Source organism: Panthera onca, chromosome C1, assembly GCF_046562875.1.
Source record: "Panthera onca isolate mPanOnc1 chromosome C1, mPanOnc1 haplotype 2, whole genome shotgun sequence".
Taxonomy (NCBI): domain Eukaryota; kingdom Metazoa; phylum Chordata; class Mammalia; order Carnivora; family Felidae; genus Panthera; species Panthera onca.
Window position 1 is genome coordinate 47,739,448 of NC_138346.1, and position 21,372 is coordinate 47,760,819.

Consider the following 21,372-nt stretch of genomic DNA (forward strand, 5'->3'; position numbering starts at 1 on the left):
TTTGTCCATTCATCTATCTTCTTTGTCCACTCATCTATCAGTGGACATTTGGGTTGTTTCCATAATTTGGCTATTGTGTATAATGCTGCAATAAATATAGAGGCACATATATTCTCTCAAATTAGTGTTTTCATATTCTTTGGGTAATACCCAGTAGTGTGATTACTGGATCATAGAGTACTTCTATTTTTAATTTTTTGAGGAACCTCCATATTGTCTTCAATAATGGGGCCATACCAGTTTGCATTTCCACCAATAGTACAAGAGGGTTCCTTTTTTGTCCACATTCTCACCAACACATGTTGTTGCTTGTATTTTTTATTTTAACCATTCTGGAAGGTGTGAGGTGATATCTTATTGTGATTCCCTGATGATTAGTGATGTTGAGCATCTTTCCATGTGTCTGTTGACCATCTGTAAGTCTTCACTGAAGAAATGTCTGTTCACGTCCTCTGCCCACTTTTAATTAGATTATTTGATTCGTGTTGAGTTTTGTAAGTTCTTTATACATTTTAGATGCTAACCACTTGTCAGATAAGTCATTTGTAAATATCTTCTCCCATTCAGTAGGTTGGCTTTTAGTTTTGTTTGTTGTTTACTTTGCTGTGCAGAAGTTTTTTTTATTCTTATTTTGATGTAGTCCTAATAGGTTTTTTGTCTTTTTTTTTTTTTTTTTTTATTTTGCTTTTGCTTCTCTTTCCTCAAGAGACATAGCTAGAAAGATGTTCTTATGGCTGATATTTGAAGAGTTACTGCCTGTGCTCTCTTCTATGATTTTTATGGTTTCAGGTCTCACATTTAGGTCTGCAATCCATTTTGAGTTGATATTTGTATATGATGTAAGAGAATGGTCCAGTTTCATTCTTTTGCATATAACTGTGCAGCTGGTCCACAAACCATTTATTGAAGATACTTTCCTTCCATTGCATATTCTTGCCACCTTTGTTGACGATTAATTGGCCATACAATTGTGGGTTTATTTTTGGACTTTCTGTTCTGCTCCATTGATCTATATGTCTGTTTTTCTGCCAGTACCATACTGTTTTGATTACTACAGCTTTGTAATACAACTTGAAATCTGGAATTGTGATACCTCCAGCTTTGTTTTTCTTTTTCAAGATGTCTTTGACTATTCAGGGTCTTTTGTGATTCCATACAAATTTTAGGGTTGTTCTAGTTCTGTGAAAAATGCTGTTGGTAGTTTTTTTTTTTAAGTTTATTTATTTATTTTGAGAGAGAGAGAGAGAGAGAGCGCCTGCATGAAAGTGGGGGAAGGGCAGAAAGAGAGACAGAGGATCTGAAGCAGGCTCTGTGCTGACAGCAGAGAGCCCAGTGTGGGGCTCAAACCTACGAACCATGAGATCATGACCTTAACTAAAGTCAGATGCTTAACTGACTGAGCCACCCAGGTGCCCCTGTTAGTATTTTTATAGAGATTGCATTAAAGCTGTAGATTGCTTTGGGTAGTATGGACATTTTAACAATATTTTTTTTCAATCCATGAGCATGGGATGTTTTCCCATTTGAGTGTTGGCACTGCACTTATTCCCACACATGTCTGTGTATCTAGACTGGGGGCTAGGGGAGGGAAATGGTGCCCACCAGCTATTTGGTTCTTGGAATTATCTCCCAAAGATTGCTTCCTCTCCAGCACATACTCTGAGATTTGCAAATACATCTCCTTCCTGTATATCCCAGCCATTTTTTAAACTTCTGTTTCTATGCTGATCTCAGTGGGGCTGTTTGTTTTGCTCTTTTAGGGTGGAGACTCAGTTTCTTATCCCTCTGGCTCTCCCAGAGCCAACCCTTTTGATTTTTAAAGTTCCAGTTGTTAAGCCCCACTGATTATAAGAACTCACAAAGTTAGGCCCCTCTAGTTTTCATAGCTAAATGTTATGGGGATTTGTCTTCCCAGTGCAGATTCCCCATGCCTGAAGTGCCTAGTTTGGGGTCTGGTCCTCCCCCCTTTCCACACTAATGGCATCTCTCCCCATTCTGGACAGGACCACAGGTCAGTTTGGCTCCCAACTGCATCTCCACCCTCCTTACCTTCTTTGATGTAGACTCTTCCCTACATTTAGCTGTGAACAGTCTGTTCTTCCAGTCTTCATGTCATTTTTTGGGTTATTTAACCTGATGTGAGTGTTATGTAGGTGTACAAATGGGACAAGGTGATCCTAAGATACTCCTACTCTGCCATCTTCCCCAGAAGTGTGGAAATACATTTTGTAAGGCTATAGTTGTCATACTGACTCCTCTGATGGATCTGGCAAAGTAAATTGAAAACCTTCTGGAAAAAAATTCACCATTCTAGATGCCATTAAGAACATTATTCATGGGGAGAGGTCATAATATTAACATTAACAAGAGTTTGGAAGAAGTTGATTCCAACCTTCATGGATGATTTTGAGGGGTTCACTATTTCAGTGGAGGAAGTAACTGCAGATATGGTAGAAATAGCAAAGGAAATAGAATTAGAAGTAGAGCCTGAATATGTGACTGAATTGCTGCAATCTCATGATAAAACTTAAATAGGTGAGGGGTTGCTTCCTATGGATGAGCAAAGAAAGTGGTTTCTTGAGAGAGAATCTATTCCTGATGAAGATGCTGTAAAGATTGTTGGAATGACAACAAAGGATTTAGAATATTATATCAACTTAGTTAATAAAGCAGCTGTAGGGGTTTAAGAGTATTGATTAATTTTGAAATAAGTTCTTCTGTGGGTAAACTGCAATCAAGCAGCATCACATGCTACAGAAAAATCATCCATGGAAGGAAGTGTCAGTTGATGAGGCAAACTTCATTGTTATCTTGTTTTAAAAAATTGTCTCAGCCATTCCAACCTTCAGCAACCAGCACCCTGATCAGTCAGCAGTCTTTAACATTGAGACAAGACCAGCAAAATATTATAATGCACTCACAGCTCAAATAACGTTAGCATTTTTAACAGTAAGGCATTTTTTTAGTTCAAGTACGTATATTGCTTTCTCAAACATAGCATTATCGCACACTTAATAGATTACAGTATAATGTAAACATAACTTTTATGTGTACTGAAAACCAAAAAATTCATTTGGCTTGCTTTACTGTGGTACTCACTTTATTGTGGTGGTCTGGAACCAAACCCACAATATCTCCAAGGTATGCCTGTATTTGAACTATGTTCTGAATGACTTTTGAATAATAGGATTGTGTCTAACCTTTAGCTAAGTTGTGTTTTTAAATGTTTATCTGTGTCATCAGTTGGTAATGGCATCAAATAGCAGTTAATTTACATTGATCTGAGTTATGTTGGTTCGTACTTCTGGTACAAAAATGGGTTTGGTACTTTTAGAGTCACATTAACATAGTCTAACAACACTAAAATAGTAAACATATCCCAAGGGAAAATGAGTTTCCTCCTAGATTCGTATCTACCAATTTATCATAGTAGCCTGAAATATTTAATGTGGCTTACTGTGCCCCTTACTTCCTACCAGATGGCAGAGTGAATTGGATTGTATTTTTCTAAACACAAGGTGTATGTGTTGGCTCAGACTGAAATAATTTGAGTATATGTTTCTTATTAAAATTTTGTTCTTGTTTCATATACATTAAAAAGTGCAAATCAAAAAATTTCAGGTTAGGGTTTTTATTTGAAATGACTAAATTAAATTTTGTTATTTATGAAGTTAATGTTGAAGTTGGATCTATCTTGTTCAGCATCAATATAGTAGATTTTTTAACTTTATAGTGTATGAGATTTATTACCTTCAGTTCAAGAAAATATTGGAATCGTTTACATTATTTATATGGAGGTAATTTACCTGTGCTATTGACTACTTCCTGATCTATAATCACATATAAACATATCTTTCTGCTCATTCTCATTCAGCCAAGTTTACACACCAAAACAAGTGGTAAAGTCACTGCCTCTCTTACTGATTACAAAAACTAGTAAGCTGCTTGCTCCAGGCTACCAGTGTCGACTTTGTTTGAAGGCATTTTGTCTTGGTCAACATACAAGATTGCTACCATGTGCTCACAAGGTAGAAGTCACATCATTTTAGTTTGTCTTTCCTTGTAGGGCCAGTGTTTATAAATGAATTGACAGTTTAAGTTTCTCCTGTCACTTTTTAGTTATATCATGTGCAGAGATGTTCATATTGAACAGCGTATGGTAGAAGAGCCGTAGCAGAGACCATTGAGAAGGCAGCTCTGTCCCCTGTGGATGGATTTTTGTTGATTAGGACTCATTTCTGTCTATGCTATCCAGAAAAGATAAATGGCTCTTCAAGTTAGATTATTTTATCTTACTTCAGTTACTTGCAGAAAGAAAAAGCTTATAGAATATTAACTTAACGTGTTTTGTGATTCTTTGGATGAAACAGATGCTTAATTTGACATAGTTTTTATTTCAAATGAATTCACTAGAATTAAAGTCTAATGTTGTTTGATCATTATATATTTGGTAACCAGGTTTTTTTCTGAAATAAAGTTACTGTAAATATTTATAGCTTTAGAGTCACCTTTATTTAAAATGTCTGATAGGTTGTTTTCTTCCCAAGAATGTGATTTATTTTTATATCTTTTTATATCTTATATTTTACCATTTTATATCTTACCATTACCAGATCTATTTCCAAGTCTAGTTGGTTATGACTGTTTTTATTATTTAATACATGTCATTCATTAGAAAGCAACAGTGAAATTGATGACTTAAGTAGTAAGATTTCATGAGATTACAAAAAAAAATCCATAGAAGGATTTCCATTTTAGTGTTGAAAATAGACATCAGTCCATAACCAATTCAGTTTTACTCTTCAAAATATTTCCATAAAACTTGATAAATTATAGTTATCTTCCATTTTGCTAGTTTTAATAATAACATAATAATGAAACCTGGAGAAATTTGCATAGATAATGTACATTATAAACAAGACAATTATATCTCTGATTAATTCGTAATTTTTTTTTTAGTTTCATAGGAAATGTATTGACAGTTGGTTATTATACAAGTGCAATTCATGCCCTATTGATGGACAAGTTATATATAACCCTTTAATCTGGAAAGATACAGCAGTAAATGGACACACACATCAGTCCATTTCAAACACAAACATCACTCATCTGTCAAAACAGGAAGAACCAGAACTTTTCATTCCTGGTCCTGGATTAGTCTTAAAACAAAATAAACTTGAAATTTTACCTAGCATACCTCAACATGATTCTGAAAAGTTGAATACACCTGAAAGTCCAACAGATACCTATCAGAATATAACAATAGATGATCTATTCTCCATCAAGTTAGATGATTCAAACTCAAGAAGGTTAATCTATGAGTATAAAATTAGCCAACATTTCCCCAAGTATCTTCAAGATTCACTCACTGAACACACTGGAAAAATGTCATCTCAAGCATTTCTTCCTTCCATTACTAACAAGAATATTATATGTCTCACGGCAATGGAAAGCCCATGTATCAGTGAAAAATGGCACACTAGTCAAAGCCAGAAGATGGCCAAGGACTGTAAACATATTAACCACAATCCAAAGAAGACTCTTGGTACTAGAATAAAAGACAAGAAGAGATCAAATACTTCACTACAAGAAGATTTAAATCTTATTGTCAGTTGGGGTACAAGTAAACTTAGTTTGTCTAAAAGATATAGTAATTATATGAGAAAAGTTAGACAAAAATGTAATCTGTCAAGAAGGCCTGTATCTCACCCTTTAAATACAAAAAGTACTGAGCTATCTTTAATATTGGAAGGAGTTCAGTTATGAAAATGCATGTTTTATTAACATCAGAAAATGTTTGAATATTGAATATAAAAATGTTTCATTTGTAGAACATAAACATCGTATATTCTTGACAAATGTGTATAGAATTCTTTGTTGTCATTTTGCCTATTTGTCTGAATGATTAGCTACACTTAAATGACCCCATTCCTTATAAGACTTAAATCATTAGGTGCTTTGATCAATATGTTCAGGATATTAATTATGAATAATTTTTAAAAATTTTATTTCATACTGATTAAAATAACTATTTTTACTTAAATTAAGGAAATAGATTTTCCTTGCATGGAGTCACTGTTTTTAAACATTGAACTTGATACATGTAACATAGAAGGATTCTTTCTAGGTCTTTGTGTATTTTTTGCATTTTAATATTCATACAAACCTATAGGAATATTCACACAAACCTATAAGAAAATCCAGATGGTAGTTGTCTCTTTCACTTTATATCCATAAAGGTATTTTTTATACATTAAAGTAAAATAAAATATAGTGCTGTAAGTTATGCCACATTTACAATGGTTTCACTTATTTCAAGAAACTTATAAGTACTACCAAATTTCTTGATACAATCAGTATTAAAGGATCTGTTTTTTTTAAACCAGCCCCATTTCCAAAATAATGAACTATTGTTTCAAAATATTCACTTGAAAAATATAACCCTTAGATTCTTATTTTGCTTATTTTTAAAAAATTTATGGCTCAGTACTTTTCAAATTTTTGTATTAAAATATTGATATTATTTCATTGACTTTTATTATCTATGACAAGGAAAAAAACCTCACATAATATTTTTGTCACAGTGTTAATGGAATACATAGTTCTATGAAACAGATCTTGAAGACATCAAGCAGAGAAAGTTCTTTGAAATAGCATTTGAATTTAAAGACATGACTAAATTGAAGTTAATCACAGACAGAAATCACTAAAATGTAGTTCAGAAATAGTAACCGAGAGTTCATTAGACCATGAGCTACATTTTTAAATGAATGGAAAATTTGGTTCATTTTTGATATGCAAATGGAGGACCAAATACATTTGTCAGCAATCACAAATTTTATCAGCCTTTTTTTTTTCCCTTGGTAAGTTAAGGTGCAGCAAACTGCAAAATAACTTTCCAATTAATCAAATATTATTTATGTTCTAATTGATATTCTTTTTAAAAGAATTCTTCCAAAAGGAAAAGGAAAGAAAATGCTTTGGAAAGCAAAGTATATGAAAGAGATACAAAAGAACCATAAGAAATTGGGATGTTAGTAAAGAAAAAAAAAGATTTATTATTTAGTTTAAAGAAAGATATACTATGGACACTATTCCTATACTAGTCAAACTTATCATGATCATTCCGCAATTATTTGAGTTTTTATTATTGCAGTAGTATACTACACATAAAATACTACACCCATGATTTTGAAAGGAGAGTAGATAACTACTGGAATAAAAATTTCTTAGGTTATGAGCAAGCTTTGCCCTGAAAGAGTTAGGGATATGAATTAGGTGACAAAGCAGAAGAGGATAAATAGTTCTATGGTTTGTTATTAGACAAAATGAATTTCATAGAAGATGTCTGATTTCTAAGAATAGAGGTAATCCTATTTATGAAGAAGAAGATATGGCCTGAGATCAAGGGTAGCAATGAATGACCTAACAGCCTGGTCAGGGACCTAGAAGAAGAAACATTGAAAGACTGCAGACAAGCAGGCTAGGTGATGATGGACATATGGGTGAGGGTCCTGCCGAAAGCTCCACCCACTGGGAGAATTTTCTCTTACCACTGCCTTTAAAGGCTACTCCTAGTGAGGCTACAGGGCAGTTGGCCATCCATTTTCAGTTTTCACCTACATATCCAGCCAACCCATCCAGAAGCCAAGACCACATTTTTTTCTCTGTCAGTCAGTCATAGGTTATTAACCAAAGGAGGGACACTGGTCCAACATTAATACTGATGAATGACATGGCAGTCTGGGCTCTCTGCTGATGCAGCTTGCCTTCTGATACTGCTAAAGTTATCTGGATGTACTGCTTCCACATGATGATGGTTTGCTGCTGCACCCAGCCAACTTTATGACATGATGGCTCTAATAGACTCCAGCTTATGATGGGCATTTATGGATACATGATCAATCAAGTGGAATACCATGGTCAGGGGCTCCTCCACCAGAGCATGCCATGAATTGTTTTTCAAAAGGCAAATTTTATGGCCTTGCTCCAAAACCTCAGAAACCACATGTGATTCCCCTATACATGGGCTTGCCACAAGCTCCACTGGTCATGTTACTTATCATCAATACTTCTAATATTATAGGGCCTTCCAGGTTGTATGGCCAGAGCAGCATTATTGCTTATACCACAATCTAGACCTGTGGCAGAGCTCTTGTGTGCCCCAAGTGCCACCAAAGCTAGCAGCCATTAGTGTCAGCCATATGGGCCACAGCAGTATTCCCAGATGTGGGATAATGGAATATACTGCTCCATAACTCAGAGATACCAACCAGGTGTTAAACTTCCTTTTCTGTTGTGGGGAGTGCAAGATGTGATCATTTGTCTTTTATTTTGGAGTGGATATCTGGCATGCCTCTGTCCACAGAAACCCCCAAAATTTTAGTAATAAGAAGTCCCTGAATCTCTCTGGAGCACGATGTGTCTACCAAGGGGCAGGGTCAGATTTCCTGGCTACTAGTTTGAAATTTCCACTTGTTACAATGATTTCATCTACCTGGATTTTGACATTTAAGTGCTACCACTTGGCCTTTATTTAGATCCAGTCACCACCACCACCACCACCACCCCCCGTGATATCCATGAGCCTATTAGTAAGGGCCTTTCCTACTCTCAGCCCTAGGTTATAGAAGAGACCTACCACTGAACTTTTAGTGATTCTGGTGCTCAAAGCAGAACAGTTTATAACTTTGGTTAATGGTATATTTTGCAGGCCTTTGAGGGTGGGGCTTTTGGCCTTACAAAGTGTATTTACTCCAGCATGCTGGCTTCCATGGGTTTTTAAATCCCTTGGTCTACTGTTTGCTATGGTGTTCTGGTATTTCAACTTAGCATTGGGCATTGCTTTTTCCACGTCTCTAGGAGTCATCTCCATAGTGAATACACCATCCCTGTAGTCCTCACCAAGCTGATTAACCCAATATCCCTAGAAAGTTCGCAATAAACTCACCCTGCCCTATCATATATTCTGGTCCCCTTGATTAAGCACTATCAGATTTCAGACCCACAGATTCTCCTCCAGTACACAATGTCTAGGTCTTACATATTCTTTAGGATATTAGACCTTATTAGCACCAGCATATTCCTGAGTTCTTCTGTGACTTAACCTTAATTATATGCCTAGTGGCCATAAAAATGTAAGGTCAGATTCTGGAGGGGGGCAAATGATGTTTTGTGGAGAGAGGACTCTGCATTGCCTTCAAGTAAGAGGGGTGGGCAGGCTAGCTCTTTAAGAGAAAGGGTCGGCTTACTTTAGCATTTTCAGAGAGTTCAGAAGATTCAAGTGGTTCCAAATGTACAGGGTCATCCACCCAAATGTTCTCTTCCCAAATGTTAGGATCCCATTCTTCCCCAACCAGACCCTGATCTTATCATAATTAACCTGCCTTGATTGGGCATTTAATCTTATCTGGAGTTCTACCACTCCATTAACTCCTGATCTTCAGTATTTCCCCTGCTTCCCTGTAGGAGAGTGTTTTTGTAAGCTACCAGGAAGGTCTGTTGGCTTTCACACTTGGAGTTTCATTGTGAATATCTTTTCTAGGGTAGCGGTGGGCTTGACAACAGCCATCCATTCTCATTGTCCTAATAATTAGTTTCCCCAGTACTTCTCAAAGGTCTGATTCTTTATGCAAGGAATATTTTCCTACCCCAGGGGTATACTCTCATACCTCACCAACAAAGAGAATTTTAATAATTGGGCATACACCTTCTGCCCAGGATGTCTGTGTTCCCCTAACCAATGACAGGGTCCTCATTGCAAGCTGGGCTGGAAATGATTCATCTCTCAAATCCCAATATTTCACCTAATTTCTCCTACCCCTCCCATTGCCAACTGGCAAAGGTTATTTCTTCCAAAAGCAAATGTTTAAATAGAAATCGGTATGCAAGCTGTTCATTAACTATCAACACCTGTGGAAAGGAGGAACATGAGCCTGTCTTTATTTGAAATTTTGATGTTCATCATCTCTCCTTACCCTGGTCCCTTTTCTGGGGAAAGAAAACCAACTTTGTCAGAGGGAGAAGCAGAACTGTAAAGACTTGTTCATACTCCCGCCACAATCAGTCATGGGATATAGGCCATTATCTTGGGTGTGCTCTTGGCCCAGGTAATGCTCTGCAGCTGAGGCAGATGCTAAAAGAAGCAGACAGCTGCAGGCTGTTAGCAGATTGCACGCTCAGGAGCCAAGACAAGTCCTTTTTTGAAGGCTGATCTGGGCAATGCATCTCCAGTTTACTGTAGGCATAGAGAAAATTACTGAATTAAAGAGACGTTTAGAAGGTGATTGATAAGAAAAAGGAGGAAATAGAAGTCTAAACAAACTTTTTTCTGTGGTAGCTATTACTTGTGCTCAGAGATATCTGGTTCCTTTCTGACCATTTACTACACTTCCTAGCCCCTTTGTAGTTAGGTTGAGCTCTGTGACTAGTTCAGACTAAGGAAACGTAAGAAAAAGTGAAGGCTGTCACTTCCTGCTAGAGACTGTGAAAAGCTCCTCCGCTGTCCAGCCTCTCTTCTGCAGCCACAGTACTTGCAGAGCCACAGAAAATTTGTTCTAGGTGGTACAGCAACAAAAGAGTGGAACGTCCAACAGCTCGAACCCTGAGGTAAGCACTTAAACATAACTTTGGAGGTCAGAAGAAGTTTGGGGTGAAAATACAAATTTAAGGGGCATAGGCATGCTGATGGAACCTACATGAATAAATATCAGCCAAGGAGTGAATACAGCGTAAATACATGACACTGGACAGAGCTCTGAAGAATGTTAACATTAAAACTCAGGAGAATAGACTAGCAAAGGAGGCTGAAAAAGAGTAAGAAATGTTCTAATGTGGTTATATCTAACAATATAACTATTCTATCTTCATATAACTTTTGGTGACTCTGTGAAATTACTTAATTCCTCCCCCCCCTTAAAATATAAGATATTTGGGGCAAGGACCTTGTTGTCTTGCTTACTGCTGTATGCTTAGCATGCAGTGCTTGATAAACATGAGTATTCTATAATATTTGTTGAACTACTGAATTATGAAGACAAGTGACCAAATAGGAGGGAGGCAAAAAGAAAAAAATATGTGGTATTAGAAAACCAAAGAAGGAAATCTAGTCAATTAGTAGGTATTGGTCAGGTAAGATCAGGACTGAAAAATGTAATTTTGCTTTAGCAATAAGGAGAATGTTAGTGAACTTAGCTAGGAGAGTTTTGGTGGGGTGGTGGGAGCAAAGTCCAGATTGGATTGGGTTGAAGAGAAAATGGCAGGTGTGGGCATGGAAACAGGGAATGTATACAACTCAAGACAAGAGATTAAGAATGAGAGAAGAACAAAAAGTAACTGGAAGGAGATGTTTGTTTCAAGGTTTTTTTTTTTTAAGCTATGACTTAAAACTATTTAAATGTCATTAAAAATACATCTGGTGTGTGTGATAATTGATAGCAGACAGATAAAGCTGGTGTGTATGATAGCTGATAAGGACAGAAGGATCTAGAGCATAGATGTCAGGATAGCCTATAGTGGGATGCAGGGACATATCCACTATAACTGAAGGGAGCAGTGCCTAATATAGATGTAGATAGGTTTAGATGCAAAAGGTGGTGAAATTGCAGTCTAGGTCAGCAGAGAATAAAGAAGTGGTTTAAGGTTATTGGAAAAGAATTAAAGAAACTATTTTATTGAGAGAAATGGAAAGTGAACTGGTGAAGGATGATAGAAATTCAGGCAATTTTAAGGTTCTTTTAAGTTTGCTGGCTATACATTTATACAGTGCTACCAATCTGACTCATTTGGATGATGTTTAGCAAGCACAATGCAGTCTATGTGTAACCAGAGAAGTTGAAGGGTTGTATTCATCATGGTTTGCATCTCAGTAGGCAGTTCCAATTAAAGGAAAAGGGGCAAGCAAGTTTGAGGCCTCAGCAAGGGAGAGATCAAAGAGACTCAAAATCTGAACAAATTAGAAGAGACTGTAGGAAAAGGCTGACTCACAAGACAAGATAAATAAGTGAAATGAATTGGGAGACTAAGACTGGTCAAACAGGAGTTCTTAGGCAGACAAGCTGCAAAAACAGGAAGTTTGGGTCAGAGAAAGTGATACCTGAAGAAGAGACTTCAGAAGGAGGCAGGTTTCAGTGAGGTTCCAGGTATGCCCATAGGTTGGTGGAGGCGACAGAAAGAACCTGCAAGAATGAAAACAGGAAGGAAGAATGAGACGCAATGGCAATAACTGGGTCAACCTCCTAGACATTAACATCCTCCTTGATAAGAGGAGTTAGGGAGGAAAGAAAGTTCATAAATCTGTTGCCAAAAATCCTCAGTAGGGGAGTGTCTACAAGGTCTACAAAGGAGAGAATATGTATAAAAGAAGAGAAATCAAGAAATGGTAAACCTTCAAGGACTCTGGCATTTTTTTCCAATATATGAAATTTATTGTCAAATTGGTTTCCATATAACACCCAGTGCTCATCCCAAAAGGTGCCCTCCTCAATACCCATCACCCACCCTCCCCTCCCTCCCACCCCCATCAACCCTCAGTTTGTTCTCAGTTTTTAAGAGTCTCTTATGCTTTGGCTCTCTCCCACTCTAACCTCTTTTTTTTTTTCTTCCCCTCCCCCATGGGTTTCTGTTAAGTTTCTCAGGATCCACCTAAGAGTGAAAACATATGGTATCTGTCTTTCTCTGTAAGGCTTATTTCACTTAGCATAACACTCTCCAGTTCCATCCATGTTGCTACAAAGGGCCATATTTCATTCTTTCTCATTGCCACGTAGTACTCCATTGTGTATATAAACCACAATTTCTTTATCCATTCGTCAGTTGGTGGACATTTAGGCTCTTTCCATAATTTGGCTATTGTTGAGAGTGCTGCTATAAACATTGGGGTACAAGTGCCCCTATGAATCAGTACTCCTGTATCCCTTGGGTAAATTCCTAGCCGTGCTATTGCTGGGTCATAGGGTGGGTCTATTTTTAATTTCTGGAGGAACCTCCACACTGTTTTCCAGAGTGGCTGCACCAATTTGCATTCCCACCAACAGTGCAAGAGGGTTCCCGTTTCTCCACAACCTCTCCAGCATCTATAGTCCCCTGATTTGTTCATTTTGGCCACTCTGACTGGCGTGAGGTGATATCTGAGTGTGGTTTTGATTTGTATTTCCCTGATGAGGAGCGATGTTGAGCATCTTCTCATGTGTCTGTTGGCCATCCAGATGTCTTCTTTAGAGAACTGTCTATTCATGTCTTCTGCCCATTTCTTCACTGGGTTATTTGTTTCTCAGGTGTGGAGTTTGGTGAGCTCTTTATAGATTTTGGATACTAGCCCTTTGTCCGATATGTCACTTGCAAATATCTTTTCTCATTCCGTTGGTTGCCTTTTAGTTTTGTTGGTTGTTTCCTATGCTGTGCAGAAGCTTTTTATCTTCATGAGGTCCCAGTAGTTCATTTTTGCTTTTAATTCCCTTGCCTTTGGGGATGTGTCAAGTAAGAAATTGCTATGGCTGATGTCAGAGAGGTCTTTTCCTGCTTTCTCCTCTAGGGTTTTGATGGTTTCCTGTCTCACATTCAGGTCCTTTATCCATTTTGAGTTTATTTTTGTGAATGGTGTGAGAAAGTGGTCTAGTTTCAACCTTCTGCATGTTGCTGTCCAGTTCTCCCAGCACCATTTGTTAAAGAGACTGTCTTTTTTCCATTGGATGTTCTTTCCTGCTTTGTCAAAGATTAGTTGGCCGTACGTTTGTGGGTCTAGTTCTGGGGTTTCTATTCTATTCCATTGGTCTGTGTGTCTGTTTTTGTGCCAATACCATGCTGTCTTGATGATTACAGCTTTGTAGTAGAGGCTAAAGTCTGGGATTGTGATGCCTCCTGCTTTGGTCTTCTTCAAAATTACTTTGGCTATTCGGGGCCTTTTGTGGTTCCATATGAATTTTAGGATTGCTTGTTCTAGTTTCGAGAAGAATGCTGGTGCAATTTTGATTGGGATTGCATTGAATGTGTAGATAGCTTTGGATAGTCAATTTCAAAATTGACATTTTGAAAATATTCTTCCAATCCATGAGCACGGAATTTTTTTCCATTTCTTTATATCTTCTTCAATTTCTTTCATAAGCTTTCCATACTTTTCAGCATACAGATCCTTTACATCTTTGGTTAGATTTATTTCTAGGTATTTTATGCTTCTTGGTGCAATTGTGAATGGGATCAGTTTATTTGTCTTTCTGTTGCTTCGTTGTTAGTGTATAAGAATGCAACTGACTTCCGTACATTGATTTTGTATCCTGCAACTTTGCTGAATTCATGTATCAGTTCTAGCAGACTTTTGGTGGAGTCTATCGGATTTTCCATGTATAATATCATGTCATCTGCAAAAAGTGAAAGCTTGACTTCATCTTTGCCAATTTTGATGCCTTTGATTTCCTTTTGTTGTCTGATTGCTGATGCTAGCACTTCCAACACTATGTTAAACAACAGCAGTGAGAGTGGACATTCCTGTCGTTTCCTGATCTCAGGGAAAAAGCTCTCAGTTTTTCCTCATTGAGGATGATGTTAGCTGTGGGCTTTTCATAAATGACTCTTATGATCTTTAAGTATGTTCCTTCTATCCCGACTTTCTTGAGGGTTTTTATTAAGAAACATTGCTGAATTTTGTCAAAGGCCTTTTCTGCATCGATTGACAGGATCATATGGTTCTTATCTTTTCTTTTATTAATGTGATGTATCACGTTGATTGATTTGCAAATGTTGAACCAGCCCTGCATCCCAGGAATGAATCCCACTTGATCATGGTGAATAATTCTTTTTATATGCTGTTGAATTCGATTTGCTAGTATCTTATTGAGAATTTTTCATCCATATTCATCAGGGATATTGGTCTGTAGTTCTCTTTTTTAAATGGGTCTCTGTCTGGTTTAGGAATCAAAGTAATGCTGGCTTCATAGAATGAGTCTGGAAGTTTTCTTTCCCTTTCTATTTTTTGGAATAGCTTGAGAAGGATAGGTATTATTTCTGCTTTAAATGTCTGGTAGAACTCCCCTGGGAAGCCATCTGGTCCTGGACTCTTATTTGTTGGGAGATTTTTGATAACCGATTCAATTTCTTCGCTGGTTATGGGTCTGTTCAAGCTTTCTATTTCCTCCTGATTGAGTTTTGGAAGTGTGTGGGTGTTTAGGAATTTGTCCATTTCTTCCAGGTTGTCCAGTTTGTTGGCATATAATTTTTCATAGTATTCCCTGATAATTGCTTGTATCTCTGAGGGATTGGTTGTAATAATTCCATTTTCATTCATGATTTTATCTATTTGGGTCATCTCCCTTTTCTTTTTGAGAAGCCTGGCTAGAGGTTTGTCAATTTTGTTTATTTTTTCAAAAAACCAACTCTTGGTTTCGTTGATCTGCTCTACAGTTTTTTTAGATTCTATATTGTTTATTTCTGCTCTGATCTTTATTATTTCTCTTCTTCTGCTGGGTTTAGGCTGTCTTTGCTGTTCTGCTTCTATTTCCTTTAGGTGTGCTGTTAGATTTTGTATTCAGGATTTTTCTTGTTTCTTGAGATAGGCCTGGATTGCAATGTATTTTCCTCTCAGGACTGCCTTCGCTGCATCCCAAAGCGTTTGGATTGTTGTATTTTCATTTTCGTTTGTTTCCATATATTTTTAAATTTCCTCTCTAATTGCCTGGTTGACCCATTCATTCTTTAGTAGGGTGCTCTTGGAGGTTTTCCAGACTTTTTCCTGTGGTTGATTTCAAGCTTCATAGCATTGTGGTCTGAAAGTATGCATGGTATGATTTCAATTCTTGTATACTTATGAAGGGCTGTTTTGTGACCTAGTATGTGATCTATCTTGGAGAATGTTCCATGTGCACTTGAAAAGAAAGTATATTCTGTTGCTTTGGGATGGAGAGTTCTAAATATATCTGTCAAGTCCATCTGATCCAATGTATCATTCAGGGCCCTTGTTTCTTTATTGACCATGTGTCTAGATGATCTATCCATTTCTGTAAGTGGAGTGTGAAAGTCCCCTGCAATTACCACATTCTTATCAATAAGGTTGCTTATGTTTGTGAGTAATTGTTTTATATATTTGGGGGCTCCCGTATTCGGCGCATAGACATTTATAATTGTTAGCTCTTGCTGATGGATAGACCCTGTAATTATCATATAATGCCCTTCTTCATCTTTTGTTACAGCCTTTAATTTAAAGTCTAGTTTGTCTGATATAAGTATGGCTACTCCAGCTTTCTTTTGACTTCCAGTAGCATGATAAATAGTTCTCCATCCCCTCACTCTCAATCTGAAGGTGTCCTCAGGTCTAAAATGAGTCTCTTGTAGACAGCAAATAGATGGATCTTGTTTTTTTATCCATTCTGATACCCTATGTCTTTTGGTTGGCGCATTTAGTCCATTTACATTCAGTGTTATTATAGAAAGATATGGGTTTAGAGTAATTGTGATGTCTATATGTTTCATGCTTGTAGCGATGTCTCTGGTACTTTGTCTCACAGGATCCCCCTTAGGATCTCTTGTAGGACTGTCTAGTGGTGACGAATTCCTTCAGTTTTTGTTTGTTTGGGAAGACCTTTATCTCTCCTTCTATTCTAAATGACAGACTTGCTGGATAAAGGATTCTCGGCTGCATATTTTTCCTGTTCATCACATTGAAGATCTCCTGCCATTCCTTTCTGGCCTGCCAAGTTTCAGAAGAGAGATCGGTCACGAGTCTTATAGGTCTCCTTTTATATGTTAGTGCACATTTATCCCTCACTGCTTTCAGAATTTTCTCTTTATCCTTGTATTTTGCCAGTTTCACTATGATATGTCGTGCAGAAGATCAGTTCAAGTTACGTCTGAAAGGAGTTCTCTGTGCCTCTTGGATTTCAATGCCTTTTTCCTTCCCCAGATCCGGGAAGTTCTCAGCTATTATTTCTTCAAGTACACCTTCAGCACCTTTCCCTCTCTCTTCCTCCTCTGGAATACCAATTATGCGTATATTATTTCTCTTTAGTGCATCACTTAGTTCTCTAATTTTCCCCTCATACTCCTGGATTTTTTTATCTCTCTTTTTCTCAGCTTCTTCTTTTTCCATAATTTTATCTTCTAGTTCACCTATTCTCTCCTCTGCCTCTTCAATCTGAGCCATGGTCGTTTCCATTTTATTTTGCAGCTCATTTATCGCATTTTTAGGTCCTTCTGACTATTCCTTAGACCCTTGATCTCTGTAGCAATAGATTCTCTGCTGTCCTCTATCCTGTTTTCAAGCCCAGCGATTAATTTTATGAATATTATTCTAAATTCACTTTCTGTTATATTGTTTAAATCCTTTTTGATCAGTTTGTTAGCTGTTGTTATTTCCTGGAGATTATTTGAGGGGAATTCTTCCGTTTGGTCATTTTGGATAGTTCCTGGAGTGGTGTGGAACTGCAGGGCACTTCCTTTGTGCTGTCTTGAATGACTCGTGTTGGTGGGTGGGGCCGCAGTCAGACCTGATGTCTGCTCCCAGCCCACTGCTGGGGCCACAGTCAGACTGGTGTGTGCCTTCTCTTTCCCTCTCCTAGGGGCGGGATTCACTGTGGGGTGGCATGGCCCGTCTGGGCTACTTGCACACTGCCAGGCTTGTGGTGCTGGGGATCTGACTTATTAGCTGGGGTGGGTAGGCAAGGTGCACGGGGGCGGGAGGGGCAGACTCAGCTCACTTCTCCTTCGGTGATCCACTTCGGGAGGGGTCCTGCGGCAGCGGGAGGGAGTCAGACCTGCCGCCGGAGGTGTGGATCTGCAGAAGCACAGCGTTGGGTGTTTGTGTGGTGCCAGCAAGTTCCCTGGCAAGAACTGGTTCCCTTTGGGATTTTGGCTGGGGGATGGGCGAGGGAGATGGCACTGGCGAGCGCCTTTGTTCCCCGCCATTTGAGCTCTGTTGTCCCGGGGCTCAGCAACTCTCCCTCCCGTTGTCCTCCAGCGTTCCTGCTCTCTGAGCAGAGCTGTTAACTTATAACCTTCCAGATGTTAAGTCCCGCTTGCTGTCCGAACACACTCTGTCCGGCCCCTCTGCTTTTGCAAGCCAGACTCGGGGGCTCTGCTTGGTCAGCGGGCTGCCCCTCCACCCCGGCTCCCTCCCGCCAGTCCGTGTAGCGTGCACCACCTTGCCGCCCTTCCTACCCACTTCCGTGGGCCTCTTGTCTGCGCTTGGCTCCTGAGATTCTGTTCTTCTAGTCTTGTGGCATTTTACTGGGTTATTTAGGCAGGTGTAGGTGGAATCTAAGTGATCAGCAGGACGCGGTGAGCCCAGCGTCCTCCTACACCGCCATCTTCCAATCGAGCGGAACTGACATTTTTATAAGAAAGTCTGGAGCTGTGATCTGAAAACATCAACGAGGAGTACAGAGAACTTGACCCCACTCCGTGATCCTGATGCAAGGACAGTGTGAGAAAATAAATGTTTTCTGACAGGGCTTCAGGAAAGAGAATTTCTCAGAAGGAACACATGTTAAAGCAAGAGGGGAAGGAGGAAGGAAATGAAGCATTTTATGAAAAGACCACAGGTGTAGGGAGCTCATGGTAATGGAATCAGAAGTCCAGAGAAAAAAGGTAGGGGTTTGGGTTGGGAAGCAGAGTGTGCTGTTAGGGGAGTGTTGGGAAGAAGGGAAACACAAGGTATTCTAGAAATTAAGGTGAGCATAAGAAGATGGGACTTTTCTTGAGAAGTAACCAACAAATGGAAATTTGAGGCAGAGTTAACAGGTCATTTCTAAGATTGACTTTTAGTTGCCACTCGGTTGTGGACAGGTAGGGAGGCTCACAGGTGGATATGACCTTCAGCACTGGATGCTCCTTAAACTCAATATCTCAGTCACAAATTTATAGGCCCAGTCGTGTTGCCAGGTGTTATGGCAACGAAGCATGTAGTGAGGCAGCAGGAGCCTAAATCAATGGACGGTTGCTGGGCAGTGCAGCTGTGCACTGGTGGGAAGAGTAACCAAGAACCCAGGGGGAACATGGCAGGAGACTTGGGTGAAAGGAAGCTGGCTGGCTAGTTGGCTCAAACCCTTTTCTGTGTCTCTTAATTTCACCTGTCAGAGTGTAAGAGCTGAAAGAATTTGGAGGGGGTCCTGGGTTTTTTTTAATGAGGAAAAATAAAGTTTAAAGGGTTTTAATGTCAAACCCAAGGTGAGAAGCCAAAATGAGAACAAAAAGTCACATTTTCTTCTAGTCTGACACTAGAACATAGTGGTGTTCTTTCTCAGTCTCTTTCTCTGACTTTCTTTCAGATTTTAATTGAGGGAGTATTATATTATCCCATTTTAAACAAATTTTTTTTTATTTTATGTTTTCTGGAGCTTGTAAAGAAAAAATATTGTTCTTAACAGTGAAATGTAGTTATAGTCAGTATTATACGGAGCACATACCTTCATGAATATTATCATGTTCAGTTACTCCATATAATGTTTCCTTTACACATGGTAATAAATATTTTATTCAAAGCCATTAAAATGAAATATTCAGAGGTACACATTTGCAACAACATTTCCAAAAGCAATTAGAAGATTGCAAACTGATGGAAATATTTTCTAAGTGATGTCTACTGTGAAACAAGTTCTACTTTTAATCTGTTCTTTGAAGAGTATGACCAAATTTTTTTAAGTTAAAATGTCATAATGGTTGGATGAGTGAGCGATCCCTTTGGGCTGGAAGGAGCATTTTTCAAGTTGGAATAGGAAACATTGATTTATATAAGACAATTTGGCATATCCTGGATGTTTAAATCATTGGAGAGGCTCTACTGTTTGAAAGTTAGATTTCAGCTGTTGAATAAATTGTACTGTTTTGTGGCCATCTGTTCCATAATGAAACACATTTGTTAGATGTATACTTGTTCAAATATTTAAAATCCTGAGAGTAAGAACTGGAAGATGTAACACTAAAGATAAAATTGTGCTTCCGATGCAACTTAATTAGCATGTTACTCTTATAGTGTAAAGGAGCATGGCAGTGAAGAAAATTTAAATATTTTAAGTAGTTGCTTTTATTTGAAAAATGTCAATAATTGACCAGAAGTATTTCAGTGATATTTCAATGATATCTGAACAAAGAGCACCTGGGTGGCTCAGTTGGCTAAGCATCTGACTCTTGATTTTGGCTCAAGTCATCATCTCATAGTTATGACATCAAGCCCTGCATCGGGCTCTGCACTGAGCATTGAGGCTGCTTAAGATTCTCTCTCTCAGAGTGCCTGCGTGGCTCAGTTGGTTAAACATTGGACTCTTGATTTCAGCTCAGGTCATGATTTCACCATTTGTGAGATTGAGCCCCGTGTCAGGCTCTATGCTGACAGCTAGGAACCTGCTTGGAATTCTCACTCTGTCCCTCTTTCTTTGCCCTTCCCTTGCACTCACTTCCTCTATCTCTCCCCCAAACCCCCCCAAAAAAGAATAAATAAACTTAAAAAAAACACACACACAAAGTAGTTGGTATTAATTATAGGTAATATCAGCTGTTCACACTGAATATTTTAGAACTTTATACCTTTCCTAAAGTAATAGTTAAAACTGTGATTCAATTAAGAAAATGCATTCAAGAGCATACACAATTACATTTATTTTTCTATTATAGAGATTTTATAAAAATAATTTTTAAAAATGGAGGCATGAATATCCTGTTTGTATAGCATCAAATGATGTGTTTTGACCTAACTGAAAATATTGTAAAATATTTTTGAGTTTTAAATATTTTGCATTTGTAAGATAAGTCAAGTGAAGAAATCTGGTCAACAATTACCAATCTTACATAAACATTGCATGTATTAAATATTCTGAAATTTTTTTGTTTATTGATGCTTGAAAGTAATATTTTTTAGACTGAACTTAAAGATGAAGGCCTTCTTATAGTTTTTCCCAATATGTGTAACTTTTATAATTGTTGTAAGTGTTTTGCAGTTAAGATTCAATCAAGTAGAACCAGAAAATGGTTTTCAGATTATGTTGTCTTTTTGTTTGGTAGGATTTTGTGAAATGAAAGGGGATTAGAAAAGGAGAAGCAGTAACCTGAAGGAATAATACTCAGCGTACTGATGTTAGGAGGGAGCACATTTTTTGTACAGGGTAATGTTTTATTTCCTTTGTCCTATTCTGTCCCAATGCCAGGAGTTACACAGCCCCTTGAAATGGAGTGTTTGATGGTGATAACTGATGCCAGATAATGCTCTCTGGACCTATTCGTTGACCATAGCATATTGTTTAGTCTCTATGTTTTTGTGAATTTTCCAATTTTCTTATAATTTCTAGTTTCATACCATTGTGGTCAGAATGAATGTTTGATATGGTTCAATCTTCTTAAATTTATTAAGAATCGTTTGTGATATGATCTAACCTAGAGCATGTTCCATGTATGCTT

The 21,372-nt window shown here is 38.0% G+C and overlaps 1 protein-coding gene and 1 long non-coding RNA gene across 3 annotated transcripts in view; both read left to right on the plus strand.

Moving 5' to 3' along the window:
- ZSWIM2 (zinc finger SWIM-type containing 2) overlaps positions 1 to 5,861 on the plus strand; it is a 36,655-nt gene extending 30,794 nt beyond the window's left edge. For both annotated transcript variants that reach the window (XM_060622297.3, XM_060622296.3), the window contains 2 exons: positions 3,875 to 4,028; positions 4,960 to 5,861. In XM_060622297.3, the coding sequence (XP_060478280.2) occupies positions 3,875 to 4,028; positions 4,960 to 5,766 (961 nt within the window). In that variant the 3' untranslated portion in view covers positions 5,767 to 5,861. The remainder of the gene's footprint in view (positions 1 to 3,874; positions 4,029 to 4,959) is intronic.
- Positions 5,862 to 10,318: 4,457 nt separating this feature from the next.
- LOC132671475 (uncharacterized) overlaps positions 10,319 to 21,372 on the plus strand; it is a 64,412-nt gene continuing 53,358 nt past the window's right edge. Inside the window, exon 1 of the long non-coding RNA XR_009607112.3 lies at positions 10,319 to 10,608. This is a non-coding gene — a long non-coding RNA (uncharacterized LOC132671475). The remainder of the gene's footprint in view (positions 10,609 to 21,372) is intronic.